A 24,612-nucleotide genomic window follows, 5' to 3' on the forward strand; every position below is an offset into this window, starting at 1 on the left:
CCCTCCAATCGATCGGCTGATCGATTGGAGCTCTAATTTATGCTACATTTCAGTAATTTCGTGTACAACACGAATGTATCAACCACTAACCATTTGAAATATTACTAAGCATGACATGATTCATAATTTACTGACTAACCTCAAGGTAACTAGAAGTCCAGGCATAACCTAGTGCATACTTTCACAATTCATAACATTTAGACATTCAAAAGGTGCAGAAAAATAAACTATAAGCAGTTCTAATCCTTTAACTTGCTGGTCTCTAAGGTCTTTATTCCAAGTTCCTTCTCACACACATCTTGTCGCATTGTCCTCCAGTCTCCGCTAATCCATCTTCCCTTTACCTTTATCTGCAGTATAAGGAAAATGAAACTATAAGCTTGGGAGCTTAGTAAGAACCATCTACCTCACAAAACATGCATTCGAAGAAATCATACTTCCAAAGGATGATATTTGAAATACATGCTGATGATCATGCTGAAAATGCTAAAACATGGCATATGGACATACAAGTCATGACAATTAAAGACTGAACATAAAGCTACTTGTTATATCAATAAGAAACATAAACTGAAGCTGAGCTGTTTTCACATATCTGGTTTGTGAAGTTCGAAAACTATCTTCATAATAGATAAAAATACTAATCATGTTGCTGTTGGGCCCGAAAACTGTACTTACTATGCGCGCATCCCTGACTCGACCTGAGGTAGCTAGTCCTGAATCTAGTAGGGTTTACTAGGTTATCTAAACCTAGGGACGACTATCAGAGCCCAACCCAAGGACAACTAAGAGTCTAGTACAATGCCACTGATAAAGTAAAATACTGATTTATAAGCTAATTTATCTTATCTTGTTCTAACTAGGTTATCTGAACCTAGAGCTAGGTTATCTAAACCTAGAGGCGACTATGGGAGCCCACCCATTGGACCGTAGTCCTATATAACTGAAACAAGATCAAGCATGCTATTTAAACTACTTCTATGACATTTAACTGAGCTATAAAAATGCCTACTGTATCGTATAGCTGCACGAGTCATTTTATCGAGCACTTGGTGTGCTCTAACTCTCCTCAACTTACTAAGCATGCATGTGGCTGAACTAAAAGCATAAAAACACACGATTAATTACTTATACTGCAGGTGAGGGGTTACTTACTTCCTGCGCTAAGTTTTCTTACAATCCAATCGCTAGGTTTCCGGAGAAGAAGATCTCCTCGGCGATCCTCTTTCGTCTAAGCGTTCTTCTCGCGGAGAGGAGCGTCCTCGTATCAGAGACGTCGCCGGAAGGTGCTCCTACGACCCTAGGGATGGAACCCTAGTTCTCTTGGGCTTGGGTGCCGAGAGGGTGAGGAGGAGAGAGGGGCGACGGTGAGGGTTTGAGGGATCAGAGAAATTGTCGATAAAAAATAATAATTCCCCACTTAAATTCTCTATTTATATTAAGTAATTAATTCCACCCAACTCAATCATAAATATAATTCCTCTCCTTTTCTTTCAGCACACCACTACTGGGGCCCCTTGGTTACTAGAGTCACCCTATAAGTCATAGAGTTCATAGGTTGCGGTTTCAATTCCCGCTTAGGCTGTTTTACGTTTTTATTTAATTTTGCTACTTCTGCTGCTCTAAAAATTCTATAAAAATATTCTAAAATTCTAGAAAAATAATAGGATATTTCTAAAATTTATTTGAGAATTTTCAGGCGTTACAATCCCCCATACCTTATAAAAAGTTCGTTCTCGAACTTAAAATAACTCTGGGTACTTTTGTCTCATACTAGCTTCTGTCTCCCAAGTTGCCTCTTCTGTGATGTGATTTTGCCAAATGACTTTTACTAATGATACTTCCTTGTTTCGCAATTTCTTAACTGCTCGGTCTTTTATCTGAATATGTCGACTATCATAGCTGAGGTCTTTGCGGACTTGTACCGACTGAGGCTCAATCACCTGGGTGGCATCTGGGATATGCTTTTTCATCATTGAGACGTGAAATATGTTATGGATAGCTGACATCTCCTGTGGTAGCTCTAGCTCATATGCTACCTTGCCAACTCTTCTAGTGATAAGGTATGGTCCCACATATCTGGGACTTAATTTGCCCTTCTTCCCAAAACGCATTACTCCCTTCATGGGAACCACTCGGAGAAATACCGTATCCCCAACTAAAAACTCTAAGGGTCGGCGTCGTGTATCAGCATAGCTTTTCTGGCAGCTCTGAGCTGTCTCTATCCTCTGGCGGATCTGCTGTATGGCTGTTGTGGTATCTGCTACTAGATCGGTCTGAAGTTCTAGTTCTTTCTGTTCACCACTTTCATACCAACAGATTGGAGATCTACACCTCCGCCCGTAGAGAGCCTCGTAGGGTGTCATACCGATAGTGGCCTGATAGCTATTGTTGTATGCAAATTTTGCTAAGCACAGATATTTGCACCAACCTCCCTTGAAGTCTAGGGCACATGCTCGGAGCATATCCTCGAGTACCTAATTTACTCGTTCCGTCTGACCATCTGTCTGAGGATGGAAAGCTGTGCTAAACTTTAACCTGGTGCCCAATGCTGACTGTACACACTCCCAAAAGTGTGACGTGAATCTACTGTCTCTGTCTGAAATGATGGTTCGTGGAACTCCATGCAGTCTGACAATCTCCTTGAGATACAACTGAGCTAGCTGTTCCATGGAGTATGATATACTGATGGCTAAGAAGTGGGCTGATTTAGTCAATCTGTCGACTATTACCTAGATGACATCAAAATCATTTGTGATTTTGGGTAGTCCTACTATAAAATCCATAGAAATATCCTCCCACTTCCATTCTAGAATCTGAATAGGCTGTAGAACTCCTCCTGATCTCTGGTGTTCTGCCTTGACCCTCTGGCAGGTCAGACAGATACTGACATATCTAGCGATATCTCTTTTCATCCCAGGCCACCAAAATCGTCTCTTTAGATCTTGATACATCTTGGTGGAACCAGGATGCATCGCGTAAGGAGTCCTGTGAGCCTCGTCTAGGATCTTCCTCCGTAGTTCCTCCTGATCTGGAATGCATAGTCTGTCACCAAAATGTAATACCCCACTATCAGATACTCTGAACTCTCCACTTTCTGATTATGCTAACCCTTGCTTGATTCTCTGAATTTCAGGGTCCTGATCCTGAGCTGTCTGGATGTCACCAAGCAGGGTAGATACCAATGTCATAGTAGAGAGTTTTCCAACTATAAGTTCGAGATAGAAATCTGCAACCTCCTTTTGTAGGGGTGGTGACATGGCTGCTAGGGATAGTAAGGTGGCACTAGACTTCCTGCTAAGTGCGTCTGCCACCTTATTGGCCTTTCCCGGGTGGTAGAGGATGTCTATGTCATAGTCTTTGACCAGCTCGAGCCATCTGTGCTGTCACATATTCAGATCCTTCTGAGCGAAGAAGTACTTCAGACTCTGATGATCTGTATACACTCTGCACTGAGCCCTATACAAGTAATATCTCTAAATTTTGAGGGCGAAGACAACTGCTGCAAGCTCAAGGTCGTGAGTAGGGTAGTTCCTCTCATAGTCCTTGAGTTGTCTGGAGGCATAGGCGATCACCCTGCCATTTTGCATCAGTACTGCTCCTAGTCCTAATTTAGAGGCATCACTGTAAATATCAAAACTGTCTGTGTTTTCTAGCAGAGTCAGAATGGGAGCACTGGTCAATCTTCTTTTTAGCTCGATAAAATTGTTCTCACAGTACTCTGTCCACTGAAATTTTCTGTTTTTCCTGGTGAGAGCTGTCAGTGGGGAGGCTATCCTGGAGAAATCCTCTACAAATTTTCTGTAATAGCCTGCTAGTCCCAGAAAGCTTCTGATTTCACTGGCGTTCTTAGGTCTTTTCCAGTTACTCACAGCCTCTATCTTACTGGGGTCTATCATGATACTATCCTTGGAGATGATGTGACCCAGAAAGGATACCTGATCGAGCCTGAATTCACATTTCCTGAACTTGGCGTACAGCTGGTTCTGCTGAAGGGTCTGCAGTACTATCTTCAGGTGCTCTGCATGTTCTTCCTGAGTCCTGGAATAGATAAGAATGTCGTCGATGAACACGATAACAAACTTATCTAAGTATTCTCTGAATACTCTGTTCATGAGGTCCATGAAAGTAGCTGGAGCATTCGTTACGCCAAAGGGCATGACTACGAACTCATAATATCCGTATCTAGTCCTGAAAGTTGTCTTGGGTATGTCACCTTCTTTAACTTTCCCTGATGATATCCTGATCCGAGGTCTATTTTAGAGAACACTGTTGCTCCCTTTAGCTGATCAAACAGGTCATCTATCCTGGGAAGAGGATACCTATTCTTAATCGTGACTTGGTTTAGTGCCCGGTAGTCTATACACAGGCGCATGCTCCCGTCCTTCTTCTTCACGAACAATACAGGAGCTCCCCATGGTGCGTGACTAGGGCGTACGAAACCCTTGTCAAGCAGCTCTTGTAGTTGCTCCTGAAGTTCCTTCAGTTCGTCTGGAGCCATGCGGTAGGGTGCTTTGGAGATGAGATTCGTACCGGGGATGAGTTCTATCTCAAATTAAATCTCTCTGTCCGGTGCTAGGCCCGGTAACTCCTCAGGGAAAACTGCTGGGTAGTCACATACAACTCGAACCTCTTCTAGCTTTTGGTCCTTGTCCTGACTGATATTGACTACATGTGCTAGGAACCTCGTACATCCTGACTCCAATAGTTTCTGTGCTTTCAAAGCTGAGAGAAACTTCTTAGCCTTTCTCTTTGGTTCTCCGATGTACCCAAACTGCACTCCTACTTCGGGTTGGAATACAAATTTCTGTTTACGACACTCTATGGAGGCACCGTACTTGATCAGAAAGTCCATTCCCAAGATGACATCGTAGTCAGCCATATCTAGCACTATCAAGTCACCGAAAAGCTCCCTGTCTGCTATAATGACTGGCGCTGCTCGGAGCCAGTGCGTGGATGCCATAATTTCTCCTGAAGGTAGCGTTCTCAAAAACTGACCACTAAGTACCTCTGGAGATATTGTCAACTTTTCGGCGATTGTCCTGGATATATAAGAATGGGTTGCCCCAGTATCGAATAAGACAGTTGCACTTTGCTGTAAAATACTGATCTGACCTTTAACAACTGTCGAGGCATTCGCTACGTCCTCTCTGGTGAGTGAGTAGATCCTCTCGTTCGTTGTGGTTGAGGGGGCTTCTAGTCTGCCTTGGCTGATGTGTGGACCATCTAAAGTAGCCTGCATCTGGTGTAACTGTGCTGGTTTGTCTTCGTACTGAATCGGCTGCAGTGAGGGAAAACTGGTCTTGTTTGGGTATTGCTTAGCCATATGCCCTTCCTGGCCACATTCGAAGCATCCTCGTGTGCCCTTGAAACAAACTCCGGGGTGGAATTTCCCACAAGTAGAACACTTGGGATAGCTAGGCTGTTTACTAGTTGGTCCTCCTTTTGGGTAACTCCCTGGTTTACGCTTGTGACTGGAGTTCCCTTTCCAGTTAGAGCTATGGCCCTGGTGCTTCTGAGTACCTGAGCCTCCTTGGCTTTTGGACTCTGAGAAGGCTTGCTTCTGCTGCTTGATGCTGTTCTGGTAATGCTCGTTGATCAGAGCACTACTTACTAGTTCTTCAGTGGTTTGCGGCCTATGGACGCCGCTGGCCACGTTCAGTGCTATTTCCGGCCTTAGCATTTTGAGCATCAACCGGACTCCTTCTCTTTCACTGCTAACTAGTTCGGGGTATAGACGAGCCAGTCTGTTGAATTTCTTTACGACCTCCTCAACTGAAAGGTTGCCCTGATGAAATTCAGTGAACTCATCGTAGTGGCGATTTGTGACCCGCATGTGAAAGAATTCCTCAAAGAATTCTCTCTCGAAGTCGGCCCATGTCATCTGGTTCACTGGGCGCTTCACTTTAATCCTTTCCCACCACATACGTGCGTCTCCTGCCAGGCAGAAGGAGGCACATTTCATCTTTTCATACTCTGGCCAGTCCATAAGCTCCATCGTACTCTCCAATGTTTTGAACCAGGCTTGGGAATCCCATGGTTCACTGGTGCCTGAGAAGTTCTCTGGCTTGATTTTCTGCCACTGGATCAGATAGGCTTCTCTCCTTGCCCCTGCTGCTGGGGCTACTGGTGCTGTAGGTTGGACTGGTGGAACCTCTATCACTACTGGGGTTGCTAAGTTAGGTTCCTGAGTGACAGTAGGAGTGCTCTGCTGATTAGCCCTTAGGGTGACTATCTCCTGTTGTTGCTCAGTTAGTTGTTTCTGTAACTGAGTCACTACCTCTGTAAGGTCTGGGGGAGGCACTAAGCTGTCTGCCTCATGCTGGGGCTCAGTAGCTGGTGCCCTTTTTACTGGGAGTCCTCGTACCATTTTTCTAGGGAAAACAGAGGATATACATAACTAATACAATCATGTTTACATAACTACTATTACACCGTTAGATGCTATTATATATGAACATGCTTTAGTTATCTATAAACATGAAAGCAAGAAACATAAATAATGTGAGAGATATTCTTACTTGGAAGCTGCAGGTTCAATGCTGATGTGTGTGTGGAGGAAGTATGGAACTTGCTCTGATACCACTCTGTGACGATCCGCCTTCTACTGACTAGGCTGTAAGGCCGGGGGTTACATTATGCTAAACTATTCTTGGGATATCACTGAATATTAAGGTGCGGAAAAGCTGAACTAATTAAAACTCTCTGCTATTTGCTGTAAAATCTGGAATTTATATTCAGAATACACCTCTGAAGTTGTACATATTGTAGGTATAGCGGAGGCCGGCAAGAGGGGGTGAATTGCTTCTGAAATCAAAAATAAAATATACCCTCCTCGGATTTCAACTCAGAAATAAAATCAGCAGTAAAAATAACTAGCAACTATATAAAATTAAAGACAGAAATAAAACGGGAGACCGAGGTTTAACCTGGTTACAACCAAGGAGGTTGTTAATCCAGGACAATCGAAAATCGCACTAGCAGAGTCTCCTTTACTGTAGGAGGAGAAGCCTTTTTACACACTTAATGAACTCACAAGTTGCTAGGAATTGAAAGCTTGAATGAATGATAAATTCCTAGGTCCAGGGGTCCTTTTATAGCCCCTAGAAAGTCTATCTCGAAGCTCCAAGGTGCCTCCAACAATGGTCCAGGGCGCCTCCAAGCAAGTGTTCGGATATAACTCTATCCAAAGCCAAACGGTCGATTTGACCAGACTGAAGGCGCCTTGAACAGGCCTTGAAGGCGCCTTCAAGTTGAAGGCGCCTTCAAGCATGATGAAGGCGCCTTGAGCTGCCTTTTCAGCTCCTTTGCTTCTTTGCTTCATCTTCCGACGTCTTTCGTAGTTCCGGTCTTTTGGGTGATTCCGGCCAACCGAAATAGGGCTCACTCGAACCCAATTTCCGGCCTTCCTCGAGAAGGCTTCCGTCCGGCTTCTCGTCCCTCGAACGCCGCACACGTTCTTCTCGCTCCACCGGAGTACTCTTCCACAGCTTTCTCGTCCTTCGGACGCACCGAGCCCGTCGGCTCCCTTCCGATGTCGTCCTTCTCGCTAGCTGCGTCTTCCACTTGACTTCCTGTGCTCCTAAGCTCCTGCACACTTAGACACAGGGATCAGACAAAATGCAGGACCTAACCAACTTGGTTGATCACATCAAAACACCCACAGGGTCCAACACATATGCTAAAGAAGGGAACCTAAACTTTCCATTTGATCAAAAAACTGAAATAGACACTTCTAGCTGAAATCAGACTCTTCACTTGATCGGCTGATCGATTGGAGTTATTTGATCGATCCACTAATCGATTCAACGTGCTACTGTGCATGGAGGTCAATTTTGAATCGATCGGATGATCGATCCAGCCTGGCCAATCGATCCGATAATCGACTCAGAGGCTCTCTGTTCGCGGAATTAAATTCCCCGATCGATTGGTTGATCGATCCATGGCCAATCGATCAGCTGATCGATTCAACAGCATACTGTTCGCGGCAGATCACTTCCCAATCGATCGACTGATCGATTGGAGCTCTGATTTCTACTGCATTTCAGTAATTTCGTGTACAACACGAATGTATCAACCACTAACCATTTGAAATATTACTAAGCATGACGTGATTCATAATTTACTGACTAACCTCAAGGTAACTAGAGGTCCAGGCATAACCTAGTGCATACTTTCACAATTCATAACATTTAGACATTCAAAAGGTGCAGAAAAATAAACTATAAGGAGTTCTAATCCTTTAACTTGCTGGTCTCCAAGGTCTTTATTCCAAGTTTCTTCTCACACACATCTTGTCGCATTGCCCTCCAGCCTCTGCTAATCCATCTTCCCTTTACCTTTATCTGCAGTATAAGGAAAATGAAACTATAAGCTTGGGAGCTTAGTAAGAACCATCTACCTCACAAAACATGCATTCGAAGAAATCATGCTTCCAAAGGATGCTGTTTGAAATACATGCTGATGATCATGCTGAAAATGCTAAAACATGGCATATGGACATACAAGTCATGACAATTAAAGACTGAACATAAAGCTACTTGTTATATCAATAAGAAAACTAAACTGAAGCTGAGCTGTTTTCACATATCTGGTTTGTGAAGTTCGAAAACTATCTTCATAATAGATAAAAAATACTAATCATGCTGTTGTTGGGCCCGACAATTGTACTTACTATGCGTGCATCCCTGACTCGACCCGAGGTAGCTAGTTTCGAATCTAGTAGGGTTTACTAAGTTATGTAAACCTAGGGACGACTATGGGAGCACAACCCAAGGACAACTAAGAGTCAAGTACAGTGCCACTGATAAAGTAAAATACTGATTTATAAGCTAATTTATCTTATCTTGTTCTGACTAGGTTATCTGAACCTAGAGCTAGGTTATCTAAACCTAGAGGCGACTATGAGAGCCCACCCATTGGACCGTAGTCCTATATAACTGAAACAAGATCAAGCATGCTATTTAAACTGCTTCTATGACATTTAACTGAGCTATAAAAATGCCTACTGTATCGTATAGCTGGACGAGTCATTTTATTGAGCACTTGGTGTGCTCTAACTCTCCTCAACTTACTAATCATGCATGTGGCTGAACTAAAAGCATAAAAACGCACGATTAACTACTTATATTGCAGGTGAGGGGTTACTTACTTCCTGCGCTAAGTTTTTTTACAATCCAATCGCTAGGTTTCCGGAGAAGAAGATCTCCTCGGCGATCCTCTTTCGTCTAAGCGTTCTTCTCTCGGAGAGGAGCGTCCTCGTATCGGAGACGTCGCCGGAAGGTGCTCCTACGACCCTAGGGATGGAACCCTAGTTCTCTTGGTCTTGGGCGCCGAGAGGGTGAGGAGGAGAGAGGGGCGACGGTGAGGGTTCGAGGGATCAAAGAAATTGTCGATAAAAAATAATAATTCCCCACTTAAATTCCCTATTTATATTAAGTAATTAATTCGACCCAACTCAATCATAAATATAACTCCTCTCCTTCCTCTCCTTTTCTTTCAGCACACCCTTGCTGGGGCTCCTTGGTTACTAGAGTCACCCTATAAGTCATAGAGTCCATTTTTTATTTAATTTTGTTACTTCTGTTACTCCAAAAATTCTATAAAAATATTCTAAAATTTTAGAAAAATAATAGGATATTTCTAAAATTTATTTGAGAATTTTCGGGCGTTACAGATATTACCTATAGTGTTAGCATAGTTAGTCAATTTATGCACACCTCCATTGTGAGACATCAAATTGCAGTGAACTAGATTCTTCGATATTTGAAAGAGACTCTAGGGAAATGTATACTTCTCAAGAAAAGTGATAATAGAATAGTTGAAGGATTTGCTAATGCTGATTGGGCTGGTTCACTTGAAGTTAGCAAGTCTACTTTTGGATATTGCACTAAAGTTTGGGTGAATGTTATTACGTGGTGAAGCAAAAGACAAATAGTTGTTTTAAGGAGTAGTGAAGAGGTAGAATATCAAGCCATCACACAAGGGATGCGTGAATTAATTTGGATTGAACGACTATTGTCCGACTTTTGAGGACAAAATGAAGTTGTATAGTGATAGTAAATTAGCTATAGCAATGATTCACAATCCTATTCCACATGATCGGAGGGAGCATGTTCATATCGGTAGAGATTTTATAAAATCTGAGATTGGACATGTGAAGATCCATCTTTACTATATGCTTTCAAAATTTCAAGATGCTAACCTTCTTACTAAACCATTGCTTAAGAAAATGTTTGAAGAAAATGTGTCTAAGTTGGGAATGATCGATATCCATTCACCAATTTGAGGGAGAGTGTTGGAAAGAGATCATGGAAGTAATATCGGAAAGAGATGATAAAGATTACGTAAAATAAGGAATAAAATCATAATCTTTCAAATTATGGATGATATAATTATTTGGCTTAATTATAGGGATTTTTTTCCAAAGGTAAAGATCATATATACTTGTATCATCTTTCAATGACATATACACAGATTTATTCATAATTCTTTTCTACTTCTATTGATTTCAAAGAAAACTAGGTTAATCACTTGAGGCATGATTTATCTAGTGCATACATGATAAAACCTGGATGTCAAAGAAAAACTAATATTGTTATGATAAATCATGGAAAGGAATACACTTTTTGTTAAACAACATTTCATTTGTTATACGATGACAATTTATTCTTCAACTCATCTATCTTCCGGCGGAGACATTAGAGTAAAAGGTGATATTACTCATCCCAAGTAGTCCAGTGATACTAGCCCTGGCAAGATACAAGTAGGTAAATCACTGAGGGTATTTTGTCCTACGCATCCGCCCTTTGCATCCCAGTGGAGACATGATTAGCAATGAGATAAACTATTATAGAGCGCCCTTGTTTATTGAATCCCTGTTTGTATACTTCCTTGCAACAAAGCTCCATTACTGATATCGGGCTCAGAGATGAATCCAACTGACATCGATGTCTTTCACCATTGGAACTTGAAGAGTTAACAGAACTGCAAGATGCATTTGTATGTTATACATCCTATAAGTTGAAGTTTGATCCTAAGATTCTGAGATAATGCTAACAATGTAATACAGATTTGGAAGGGAGCCATGGTTTCAAAAGTTGAAAGATATCTGCATGATCAAACTGATATCAGATTTTGGGGATTGTGGTTGGTGTTTCTTCTCATATAATTCTCTATATCTGCCATAAAAGTCTTGATTTATGCTGAAGCTTACATTAGTGGAAACAAACAAAATACCAACTTTATCTCTGTACATTGTTCTTCTGGCATATCAAGGAAAGACAGTCGTTAGCATCCACTAAAATCAAGGAATTTCTGCCTTTCCATTCACCAATCAAATTTGAAAATGACATTCTATGAGGCTACTTCGGTCTGCTAGCTTACATATTTGGCTAGAACAATAATTTGTCACCAGTTTCTTGATTCCAATGCATTAGGTTTACAAATCAACGGATGAATGCAAACAAGAAGCAACTGACTGAATGCATAAATATATGTTGTTTGTTTTTTCTGTTTGCTTTTACATTAATCAAGTAGGCTATTAATATATCAGCAACCTCGGAACTGGGTAGCTGAGGTTAATTCATCTCAGTAAATGATTTAGATACAAGGCATCTGAATGATGATTTCATGAAGTCCACAAGTGACTTCCCAAATACAATGCCTTTAATATTCAGATACTCTCAAGAACAGTAATTGAGTTATGCTCAAGATTGTTCAATTGGCACCAAAGGCAATTTCCCACCATACTTCTCAGGGAGTTGGCTCTCATCGATATCTGCTAGTAGTGTGGCTTTCAGCTCCTTTTTTTCCACAAAGACAAACTGTACAAGATCATGATAGTACCAGCAGATTAGTTCAAGGTACAAAGGAATAAAAAGAAATGGTGTTTCATAATAAAGAAAACTGACAATTATTATTTGTAAAGATTACCTTTTTCCTAGTGTTTGGATCGAGAAATTTGTACATGATCTTCCAAACCTTCATGAAGATGTAAGGTACATGAATTAAGAACACCTTCCCCAATCTCTCTGGGTAGTAGTTCTGCAAATTGCATGATGAAATCGGTGGGTGTTAAATTCATGTCAGTAATGTTTACAGCAGTAGTCTATGTTATCGTCTTACATTAACCGTTAATTTTTATAATATTTACATTTTCAGCGCATTCATGCTATTTAATTTTCTTTATCTGTTACACTTGGTTCTTGTATTTATATGTTCTATGCCAAGAGAAAATGGAATCATGAATTCCCTCTTATCTCTTTATTTTACAGTTAAAGCTTAAATTGCAATATAGTCTTTCTTGATTAACTACTGTTCTTGGTAAAACATTTTGAAGAATGATAAGAGTGACGGTCCATTTACTCGGATGGACAATATTAAGATGTACACAAATAATGGAGCTTCATATGTAATTTTGTGCACCTTTCTCTTCTCCACTTGGCCTTTCAACCAAGTAAATGGACCCTAAATCTAAAAAGAGTTGTAGCATGTTTAGTAGCCTGACTACTTGTATTTGCCTTGCACAATGCTTAGTCGTGTAGGTGAAGCAAATACATAGTTAATAGAGTTCATCCCTGTAATTATAGTTTCTGTCGTTTTATTACGAGAATGTTCGTCACATACAGTTTAACTAGTTTTAAATTTTAGTTTCTCCTCTCATTCCTATAAGTCCTTATCTCAGCTACCATAGAATTTTTCTACATGATGAATCTTCATTGTTTTTGTTTGTTTTTTTTTGATATTTCTTTAGATCGAGAGATGCAATGCAAGTTAACATGATACAGGAAATCCAAGATATTCATATTCAGAAATTCACAAAGAGGTTTCATAAGTTGAGTTATGAGTTGTAACCAATGTTGAATGATTTTAGCTGAAGAACCTTGTGAATCAATTGGATTGAAAGAATTATATAAAAGCTATTTGGTAACCATAATACTTTGAACATATCCAAATTTGTATTCATGTTACAGTGCCCTTAATATAGATTGTCATTCTATCATAATGAAACAATAAATAGCATAAAACTCCTTTCTCTATATCGAAAACAGATTGAAGAACTAGTATCTTGTTGAAAAATCTATTTGAGAAAAGCAATCAGTTAGATCAAGAGCCGGAATAAAAACCTGTAAGATGTCTATAGCTGCGAGGTATCCCCGAACATCGCTACTGGAGTAACCCCAACCATGAATGTCTGCAATACAGGTGAATTTCTCTTGGCCATTCGGCATGCTGCGAGTATGCTAAGTGTCAGATTGCCTGGTGGAAAACTTAAGAATCTAGGCACATGTAGAGGCTTTCTACTCAAATTTCATAAGAATTTTGGGGTTTGAATGAGAAACACAAGGTTACTCACCGGGCACAGGATTTATCGAGCATATAAGCAATGAAACCTGAAAGTTCAAGAAAACCATGGTGTAAGATCATTTCAGATCAAGAAAAGCAAATAAATTTCCCTTGTTACGTGCGACAACTTACGCTTCAACTCATCCAATTGTCTCCCAGCTGGGACATGATTAGCTACCAGATAAACAATTATAGGCCGCCCTTGTTTATCAAATCCCTGTTTGTATACTTCCTTATGGGAAAGCTCGTTAGGGATATCGGACTCGGAGATGAATCCGTGAGGCATCAGTGCCTTCCTCCATCGAAGATACTTTAGGAACTGCACTGATGCCTTCTCGACATCTAGATCTCGCGCACGAAGAAACCTTCTGAGAGTCACATTGTCCACATCCTGTAATTTCAGCCAGAAGGGTAAGTTTATGTGATCAGAAAAGATGAGGATCGATGTAGAGAAGTTCCGTGATGACCAAATGAATCTAGAACAGACAAGGACTAAAGAGGAAAGAAATCTGTCCGTCGTCTACTTCGCCGATCGACGGCGTAGAAGTGATAAAGGTTTGACCTGGGCGTCAAGGTCTTCGGCTTCGACGAGGGCCCTCAGCGAAGCAACCTTCTTCTTCTCCGCGTGGTCGCTGCCAGGCAACGCGAGCTTGTCTTCCACATCCATGGCCTTGCAGTGCGATTATTGTGGAGGGAGTCCGGAGTCGTCCTCTTTCCTCACAACCCAAAGAGAGAATTGTCAAGGAAATGGATCAGGGATTGGTTTCCCTCCTCCCCCTCCTCCTCCTCCTCCTCCTCTCTCTCTCTCTCTCTCTCTCTCCCTCTCTTCCTCTCTTCCTCTCTCTGTCAGTGGCGGTGTTGGATGAAACTTATAGGGAGATTAGTGGTGAAGAACCAGAGATTCCAACTTCATGTTCCATTGAAGGACGAAGTTTCCAAGTTCCAACAAACTCAAAAAACAATAATAATAATAATAATAATTATTATTATTATTATTATTTTTATTATTAATTCAATAGCTCCTCCAAACAGTGAAGGACAGGATGACGATTATCTAATGGGATAATCTATTAAAATTCGTACTATTGTACCGTCGGGGTGCATTTTAAATTTAATTGATAGGCGACGTTTACTTTTAAAATTAATTGAGCCAAGTTCATATATCGTAATAGTAAGTAATAAAAATAACCATCATCCGGATGAATTGTGGGAAAGTGTCATTTTATAGAAATAAAAAAAAAGAGTGTGCTAAATGGAAATAGGCTGGTTCGGTTTAGAATCCCTATAAACGTTATTGTTATGTGAGTAGGACCATCTCTAATATAATATAAAAATATAAAGGTCTATTACTTTCTTCCCAATTAAAAAAAAATTCTTATAATTTTTTTCATTATTAATATTTGTGTACAGATCTTACTCATTTTGTTAATTTTAAAATAAAAGAGAAAGTTACAATTTTTAAATTATAAACTTCAAATTTTAATTTTTATGACCATAACTCCTGAGCGCGTAAAAGAGTTAACAAAGTAAAAGCTGATCAGATGCACGGCGATACCCGGCACTCGCGAAGCCGATTAGTCAACAGCCGAATTAGTCAACAGCAACTTCATAACGGCACTTCGGATCTGCCCCGTTGACTAGAGTGAGAGAGTAGGAGACACAATAAAAAAAACAAAATTCGGGGTTTTTTTTTCGAAGCGAAAATAATTAATTGGGTGAAGAATTTGAATATCTAGTAGAATATGAAGGCGTATATTCGATAGCGTTTTGGATATTTTTGTTTAATAGATATCAATCATAGTTTGTCAAGTCAACGTCTAATAATTTAATTAACGAACACTTAATATTTTATTTTCAAGTATGTTTTTTTTCCATATGGTCATTTTCTTTTTCATTTACATATAGTTTTTTATTAATTATTTTCCTTTTATTTTTTATAAAAATATATATACAAATCATACATATAATTAGTTATAAGAAATTAACGAATACATTTTTCTTAATGAACGATTGATCTAAGATTGATGGGTCATTCGCTACGAGTACTTTCTGATTTAATTTTATGATTAATAAAAAAATTTATAATATTAAATTGTTCATCTTAGAATTAATCAATGTAAGTTAAAAATCTAATATCAACTAACAAATTAAATGATTGGTGAAGATTTTGTAACAATCATTGACTAGAAATCAAGGATGTGCCGTTTTGTTTTGCGTAACTTCCTCTACTAGTTATAGAGATTGGAATTCTACCACGAGCTATATGTTACAAAATGTATTCTCCACTTCTCTACGAAATGTATGAATCTTCCAATGGTTAGGTGGTACGTCGACGACAATGTTGACAAGAGGAAGAAGAAGAAGAAGAAGAGGAGTAAGAGAGAGAGAAGTGGTATAATAACCAAAATTAATACTAGCCATTAGGTATAAAATTAGTTAGAGATCTAATCTCAACCAATTTGCAATTAGAATCAATAACTTTGAAGAGTATTAAATTAAATATAATTTATTTATAATTTCTAAATTAATTTTTAAATCTTTTAAAAGAGTTTTAACCTTTTAATAATGATTTAACGACCATCTTAAAATTGTTCTAAAATTATATTTCATCCCAAGTTAATTCTTACTAAACATAAAATTAAATTGAGCAAAATACCTTAAATTTATATCGGACAAACTAACCATTAATTTTGTAATTCCTCTCTCAATTTAATTAGATAAATTGCATCCTAATTAAATTACTCATCAATCAAACTAATTAATTAATTAAAAACATTAGGCAGTCAAATTTGTGAGAAATTGTCCATGCAAACTTTCCAGTCAAATTTGTGGGAAATAGAGAAGAACAAGATCAAATTAGGCAGTCAAATTGCACTAAAAATATTAACTTAACTGAATTGATCAAAATAGACAGTCAATTTTGAACAATCCAGTGGATTCAATAAAAAAAAAACACCCAATCGAAGGCTTTTTCTAGTCATTGGTCTATGTCTTGAAATATTCATTAAAGTTATTCCACTAAAAAAAAATTAGGCTAAAAGTGCACCTCCCAGGCTCTACTTCTCTAGCCTAACAACAGTTATTGCAAGGCTTTGAATTCAAAACTTATCATCAGTCATCATCTAAATGTAAATACTTGAAGAGTTTTGAGAATTCAACAGTCATAATATGTGTTCAATCATGATCTTGAGAAGTCAATCATGATGTTAAGCCAGCATCTATCAGATTTAATTATGGCGCTAAAAGAATATACTACAATTATTGAAATGAAACTATTGAAAGGGAATTTTCCAGTATAGAAGTCATTTTCTAAAAAAAAAACATTATTTTCCTTTGACTAACATAAAGTTTGGCAATGGCTGCAAAGTTACCAATTACCATGCACCAAAAGACAGTCAATAGAGCAATCTTTTCAGGGGAAAAAAATTCCAGTCAACACACAGACCAAGAAATATTGGGCACCTCAAGAAAAGGAAATATGGAACGTTTACTAATTTATTTAGAGAAACTATAGAATCGTTTGCATGAATATAACTCTTCAAGTACTATGCTTATTACCGGTTGATCTCGTGCGTGAACATTAAGTGAATCATCGATGAATTAACTTTATCACTAATTTAATCATCAAAAATGATGGTGTGATTATAGGAGCCTAGATGAAAATAAGCAAGAAGAGAAGACACTTAGAATGATAGTAAGGAGGTTTCTTGACGTAATCACTCCGATACTTAAGTTAAAGAACGAAGAAGAAAATGAATATTAAGATTTTGATATATGTAGGTGTGTGTATATGCTTGAGATGTCGGAAAAAATTACCTTTTATAAAGAGACAATAATTTTTTTCATTCAGTTCCGATGTTTATATTATTATTATTTAATTTCTTAAATAATGGAAGACCTATTCATGCCGCTATCTCTTTTTCGAAATAATCTAAGATTTGTGTGAGAATTATTCTTTTCCCGAAATAATTCGAGATTTATACAATTGATTTTTTTTTTTTTTTTGAAATGGTCCTGCATTTTGATGCACGTCGCCAAGGAACTGAGAGGCTAAAGAGCTAGGATGCCAAGTAACTAGGAGGTCCTGGAGCCAGAAGGTCAAGAAACCGGGAGGTCGTGGAGTCAGGAGGTCAAGGAACAGGGAGGCCTGAGAGTTGAGAGGCCAAGGAATCAGATGTTGACTTGACTTCCCCTTTGTTGGAACCACCTCAGCAAATTCATCAATCTTCCCTTATCCATGTGGCACCCACTCCCAGATCACAAGTTCCCCTTTCAAGTATAGTCGAAGGAGGTAATGGAAGCTTTATTTCGATCGCTTAAGTCACGTGCCTTAAGCAGTCGAAATAAACTGGAAGTTAAAGCACATTAAAATTCTCCTTTAGGTAGAGAAGACTCTTTACAACAATGGAAACGCAGAAATAGAAAGCTAAAATAGAACAGTGGATGTGTACAAGTGTTGTTTCAGAATTTCTTGTTATTTTTTTTAGCTTTGGGAGCAAGACTGCTTATATAGTCCTGCTCGGGGTGCTTGGAGGGGGATAAGACTTTATCCCCTTCGCAACGGATCGCGATCAAACGCGATCCGGATAATATCCTATTCCGGGCGCTCGGAAGGATTCCGAGCACCTGGAGTTCGGGCCCCCGGAAGGATTCCGAGCACCCGGAGTCCGGCCGCCCGAACCAAGAAAGTCAACCAAGTTGACTTTTTTTAGTCCGGGCCTTTCGCTCCGATTTGGCTTGCCCCAGTCCGGGTATTCCGCTCCGGTTCCTCTTGCTTGGGTGATCTCGATCATTGGGAATAGGGCTCACCCGAACCCAACTTCTGGCATTCTCGAGCAAGCTTCCGCTCTTGGCTTCTTATCCCTCGGAAATGCCGTGTGCCTCCTTCTCGTCTGTCCGCATACTCTTCCAGAGTACTTCATCCCTCAGACGCACCGAGCCCGTCGGCTCTCTCCCATGCGGTCCTTCTCGTTAGCTGTGTCTTTTGCTTGACATCCTGTGCTCCTAAGTTCCTGCACACTTAGACACATTAAAACTAACTTGTTTAATTACATCAAAATAACATTGGGGTACCAACAATCTCTTCCTTTTTGATGTGAGCAACCCGAGCTAAGTCAGGGTAAACTAACATAAAATAAAAGAAATAAATTTGCAATTTAAAGTATAAAAATTTTAAACAGTTTAAACTACCTCCCCTAAACTTAATCTTCACTTCTCCTCGTTTGATCACATAAAAAATGAAGTACCAAAGAAATCTAAGGGTAATTTAAAAAAAAAAAACTCTGATTTTCCAACAATTTTTAAAAAAACTTATCAAGTTTTTTTTTTGAAAACTTTGAAAGTAATTTGATAGCACTTAAAAAAAAATTTGCAATAATTCTAGAAAATTTTAATTTTTGCAAAAAAAAATTCTAAGTTAAAAAATGTTTGAGTAACTATTTTAAAGCATTACTTATAATTAAATGCTTTATCAGTTAGTCAATTAAATATTTTATTTCATTAATTGACTTCCAGGCTATGACGAGGCACTAGACCTTCTTGGTTATTGGAGCAACAACCACTTTCTAGACAAAGCCTCTTAAGAAAATCAGACATTTAATCTACACTCTGAAAGCCCCGAGTCCAATTAAACTTTTAATTTATAAAAGTTTTTGGAACCCAATATAAGTTCCTTCCTATAGGATTAATCAGAAATTTAGGGGCACATAACTTTTGAAAATTTTTCTAATTTGGCTCCTGTGAAATCTAAGATACCAGCTTAGTCTTTTAAATTTTGAGTTTGAACAGTGAAACATGTATGATTTTTCAAATTTTCTACTTGTGTCTTTAATTTATTATTTTACAATTTTAGTTTTTCAAAATATTCTAATAAGCAGGATTTGGCTAGAATTAACTTTAATTCTTTATTTTCTTTTTCTAATTTGCAATAGTCTTTAGATAATAACTTAACAAATTTAAATAACTTATTGGAAGAAAGAGATTGTACCTGACTTACCTTGTCAATCTCGTTATCCGTAGCTCCCCCTGAATTGCTGCTTTCTTCTGATGTCGCTCCCCCTTCATCGATGCTCTCGATGCTCATTTCAGATGAGCTTGCTTCATTTTCGTCGTCTTAATGACTTGCCATTAATGTAAGTTCGGAGAAAGCCTCAATCTCTGATTCGGACGATGTTTCATCCCACGTCGCCTTTAGGTTTTTGTGCTTGTTCGTTTGAACAGGCTTCTTGTTCTTACCCTTATCCTTGTTCTTCAATTTAGGGCAATTATCTTTAACGTGCTCTTCTTCATTGTAGTGGTAGCATCTGATTGTTTTTTTTTCTTTCTACCTTACAGATGGTTAGTTTTTATAGATTTAAATAATTTTTTAAATTATCTTACCATCATTACCGTTTTGTCGTTGTCGAGAGAAGATTTTGAATCCTGTTCATCCATCTTTTCCTTAAGGGCAATGCTGTGTTTTGACTTCTTCTTCGTATCTGCACATCTCGTTTCATGAACTTCAAATATTGAAAATATTTTTTCTAAGGTAACAAATTCTAAATCTTTAGATATATAGTAAGCATCTACTAATGATGCCCACTCGGTAGTTCTAGGAAATGCATTAAGCGTGTGTTAGGACCGAAAAGTAGCTAGAGGGGGGGGGGGGGGGGGAATAGCTCGTCGCGTGCTTCGTGGTTGGCGTTGCTTATTTCTTCAAAAATGTGCAGCGGAAATGTACAAGAAACAAAATACAACACTAACAAATAGATTTTACTTGGTATCCACCTCACAAGAGGTGACTAATCCAAGGATCCACACACTCACGCACCCTCCACTATGAAACACACTCCTCTACGGTAACTACCAAAGGCGGAGGAGCCTTTAGAAACTCTCAATACAAGAAGAAAGGAAAGGATATAAAATACAAGCAAAAGCTTACAATAAACCCTAACCCTAACTTCTCTTCTTGCTTTTGATCCGCCTCTTGACTTGGAAGAACCTCCAAGAATCTTCAAGAACTAGCGATCTGAACTTGAGAGAGAGCTGTGGAGTCGCTGGTGAAGATCGGAGATGAATCATGTAAGCACTGCTGAAGGAAACGCTCGCCTGCAGCTAAATACGACGCCAACGGTCGGATCCCGATCGATTGGATTGCTCCCAATCGATCGGGGAGGCTTTGGATCGATCAACCGATCGATCCAGAGTGCCTCTATACTCTCTGGAATAGCCTGGATCGATTGGCTGATCGATCCAAGGCTTATCGCGGACAAACAGTAGCTCCCAATCGATCCACTGATCGATTGAGACCTCTGGATCGATCCACGGATCGATCCAAAGGGGTTCTGTTCGTGGGGACTCACCTGATCGATCAGCTGATCGATTGGGCATGATCCAATCGATTGGCTGATCGATCCAGATCTGCTGGATCAATTGGCTGATCAATCCAGATCTTGGTTTTTGCCCAAAAGCAAGTCCAAAGCCCCCTAAACCAACATCCAGTCAACCATAACTTGTTGGTACATAAAACCTAGCATCCGGTCACCCTTGACCAGCTAGGACTCTCTCACCAAGTGTTTGGTCAATCCCTTTGACCCACTTGGACTTTTCTCCTCTTGCCAAGTATCCGGTCAATCCTTTTGACCTACTTGGACTTTCACCAGATGTCTGGTCAACCTTGACCCATCTGAATTTCCCCGTGCCTGGCTTCACTCACCAGGACTTCCCTTCTGCCTAGCTTCACTCACTAGGACTTTCACCTGGCTTCACTCACCAGGATTTCCATTCTGCCTAGCTTCACTCACTAGGTCTTCTCATCTGCCTGGCTTCATTCACCAGGACTTTCACCTAGCTTCACTCACTAGGGTTTCCTTCTGCCTGGCTTCACTCACCAGGACTTTCACCTAGCTTCACTCACTAGGATTTTCAGTCAAGTATCCAGTCAACTTTGACCTACTTGACTCTCCTTCACAGTCTCCCCACATGAACAATTGCACCTGCAATGTTCATGTGTTGTCTACAAGTATTATCAAACATCGAAACCAAATCATCAAGACTCGAGCTTGACTCACTTCAAGCCCAGTCAAACAGGTCAACCTTGACCTAGGGAATATTGCACCAACAATCTCCCCCTTTTTGATGTTTGACAATACCACATATTAAGTTAGGAAATTAGGCTAATCCCATAACCTCAACTCCCTTCATGCCAATATCTGAATGATGGTTCCCTCCATTCTTCTCCTTTTCTAGAGGGCAAACTCCCCCTTTAGGTACTGAAGACCTAACTTAACCATACATTCTCCCCCTATTGGCACACATCATAAACATGCCCCCATCTTTGGGCACACATCAACCACAACCTCTCCCCCTGAAGAGTTGCTTATCGTTGTTCACAACTTCACTCGTTGTGATCAACACGATAATAAAGATCCCATACCCTTCATTATCATCAATGCTCACCCTTGAGCATTAACCACTTGAATAATCCAAATGAAGGTCCCATACCCTTCATTTTTTTTTTATCAAAAGCTCATCTATGAGCAAACTCCACTGATCCTGTCCGAACCAGGAGTCAACGGACACTGGGCACGTGGCGCTCCCTGCTGGATCCTCGAGCGCTCCGGCGAACCTGCAACAAAACCGAGCCGGGAGGGGTGTCCCGGCGACGGCCCTCCGACGCTCAAGTCAGGCGAGGAATAACGAATAGGTGGCCTCAAGATGAAGATTTGCATACCTCCGGTGAAGAAATGGAGACCTTATATAGACCCCTCGAAGAAGCCTGGGCGCGCCAATCAAAGTAACCACCTGCATTTGACCATGCCTAAGTATGGGTCTGTCAGAAGGACGTCCATGAGGCCATACTGCTACTGTATCAACCTTTCCATGATGTGACGGCAAGATCCTCCATCGTGCGATCTTGTGTACGACCTAATCATCAGACATGCTTCTGCTGATATCCCATATCCCGAGCCGAGCGCATAGGCCACTCGGCCACCTTTGTACCCTCGCCCTTATCTGGGCCAAACGGACAACCCGCTCGGCCCTTTGGTCCCAGCCGAGCGGACTCCCGCTCGGCCCTTCGATCCTCCTGCCTTGGCGTCGGAAACCCAAGCCCATGGACGGGTTATCTCTAGCTCCGCTCGGACCTACTAAGCCTCTCGGCGCGGCCATTAACCACTTAGTCAGCCCTTCATCGGTCCTCAAGCTGAGACCCTTCAGGAAGTGGGTCCCCCATTCTTACCGCCGGATCACTTGCCTTCCCTTCAAGTCTAGTCGAAGGAGGCAGTGAGTCCGACTGACTGGACTATACGTGCCCGAGCGGGCGGTCATCGCCTTTCCGTGGCTCATAATATTCTTGGGGCCGTTCGGCCCTTCTGCCAAATTCAGTCGTTCGGCTCTTCATTTCGGTTGTCTTGTCGCTTAATGTGGATATTTGCTTGTCTAGATCTTCTTGAAAATCACACAAATCCTCTCCATTAAGTCGAATCATGCGCGGTATGGGCGCATTAATTGTGCTTGGCGATAGAGCGCCACTTGTCGACCATTGTGAGGCGGCGACGTCACTCACGATGGGACGCCCTCGTTTAAAATGGACGGCCCGATGGCGTCCTTGTCCTTCGTGACCTGGATCGGACGGTGGAGGCCGACGGGCCCCGGCTGTATAAAGTCTCAGTTCTCCTCCTCTGCCGCACGCTCGCTCGTGCTTCCTCCTTCTGCCTCCTCTGCCGCTGTAGCCTTCGGCGATCCAGTCCCACTTTCCGGCTACTACCTTTTCCCCGGTGATCTTTTCCGCCCGTTTCCTCCTCAGTGAGTCTTCTTCCTTCACTTACTAGGTTTTCCCTGCTCATTTCGCCTCTTTCGCTCCCCTTCTTTCGATTTCTTGCTATCCTCTTGCCTCTCCGAGATGGCAAGTTCCTCTGAACCCGCCACCAACGTTCACGGTCCCTGGTATATGACCATGGAGAGTCGGTTTGATGAGGAGGGTGCTCGGCGCCTGGTTCGGACGTACGGGATTCCCGATAACCATGAAATAGTTATAGCCGACCCGACTGACCGACCACATGACCCGCCGATCGGCACAATCTGTTTCTTTTTAGACCAATTCCAGGGTGGCCTTAGATTTCCTACCCATCCCTTTATTTTAGAGGTTTGTAACTATTTTCGCATCCCGCTCGGCCAACTCGTGCCGAATTCCTTTAGGCTGCTGAGCGGGGTGGTCGTCCTCTTTAAGCTGCACAGTATTCCTCTTGACCCCAAAATATTCCACTTCTTCTTCTACCCCAAACAATCCGAGCCGGGCACTTTTATCTTCCAAAGTAGAATAGGCTTTAAATTTTTTGATAATATGCCGACCTCCAACAAACACTGGAAGGAGTTTTTCTTCTACATTCGACTTCCCGAGCGGCCAGCATTCCGAACCAAATGGCAGACCACTGTGCCGACTCAGCCGGAGCTCGGCAAGTTCAGAAGCAATCCAGCCTATCTTCATGCGGCGAACTGGTTGTCTGGTCAGCGATACAAGATCGACCAGTTGCTGCTCAAGGGGGTGTTGTATATTTTCGGATTGTCTCCCGTTCGGGCAAATCTCCCCTTCCGCATGAGTAAGGATTCTTTACTCTCTTAGTCTTTTTTGTCTAATTGATTTTAATTTCGTTTACTGCAGCTGAAGTCATGTGGCGTTCCAAGGCTACCGCTAACCTGAAATTGAAGTCCGTGGAGATTGAAGCGGCTACGAAAAAAGAGCTCGCCGAGCGGGGACTCATCCCCAGCCGCCCGGCGGATGCAGGAGAGGGGGGGGGGGGCGCAGTCCGCCCCTGAAACAGAAACTGCCCCATCCGCTTCAACGGAGGTTGAGGCGGATCCTGTTTCCTCGGCCCCCGCCGAGCTGGGCGTTCCCCAGGTTGGAGATCCACCATTGGAGGTTCGGCGGAAACGTCGAAGAGACCCCAGCCTTCCGCCGACCCAAGAGGGGGAACCACAGGCGCCGATCAGCGTAACTTCGCCTGACCGCACGCCCCCGCAGATCGGGACCCCTGTGGCCTCGCCTATCGCACAGCCCTCCGGCTCTCCTCCCCGAACTCGCCGCCGCTTACGTCGGTTGGGCGAAACTTCCACCATAGGGGAGTCCTCGCATCAGGCGGCCGCGACTGAAGAAGCGCCGTCCGGCCACCCTACCATCAAGACTACCCTCCGATTCCCGTCAGAGGAATATTTACTGTCTGCCGATCGGCCATCGAGCCCCGTTCACGAAATAACCCTGACTGGTCCGCTCGCTAAGCTCTTCGAGGA

At 41.3% G+C, this 24,612-nt stretch overlaps 1 protein-coding gene across 1 annotated transcript; it reads right to left on the reverse strand.

Annotated features, from left to right (window-relative positions):
* Positions 1-11,480: 11,480 nt before the first annotated feature.
* LOC122035149 (SEC14 cytosolic factor-like) lies at positions 11,481-14,197 on the reverse strand. The gene is made up of 6 exons (XM_042594544.1): positions 13,910-14,197; positions 13,480-13,738; positions 13,358-13,394; positions 13,128-13,233; positions 11,935-12,045; positions 11,481-11,825 (listed from the first exon to the last, which is right to left on the reverse strand). Exons 1-6 carry the CDS (start codon positions 14,012-14,014, stop codon positions 11,709-11,711), a joined length of 735 nt encoding a protein of 244 aa, XP_042450478.1. The 5' UTR covers positions 14,015-14,197; the 3' UTR covers positions 11,481-11,708.
* Between the last annotated feature and the right edge of the window lie 10,415 nt (positions 14,198-24,612).

The sequence above is a fragment of the Zingiber officinale genome, chromosome 11B (assembly GCF_018446385.1).
Source record: "Zingiber officinale cultivar Zhangliang chromosome 11B, Zo_v1.1, whole genome shotgun sequence".
NCBI classification, from domain to species: Eukaryota; Viridiplantae; Streptophyta; class Magnoliopsida; order Zingiberales; family Zingiberaceae; genus Zingiber; species Zingiber officinale.

Bases quoted from the DNA above. Each gene is read 5' to 3' on its own strand.
- LOC122035149 (XM_042594544.1), bottom strand. From the start codon at position 14,014: ATGGATGTGGAAGACAAGCTCGCGTTGCCTGGCAGCGACCACGCGGAG. The intron at 12,046-13,127 runs GTTTTTATTCCG...TGCAATTTGCAG, and splicing joins CAGCTATAGACATCTTACAG to AACTACTACCCAGAGAGATT. The intron at 11,826-11,934 runs GTAATCTTTACA...GATCTTGTACAG, and splicing joins ATCCAAACACTAGGAAAAAG to TTTGTCTTTGTGGAAAAAAA.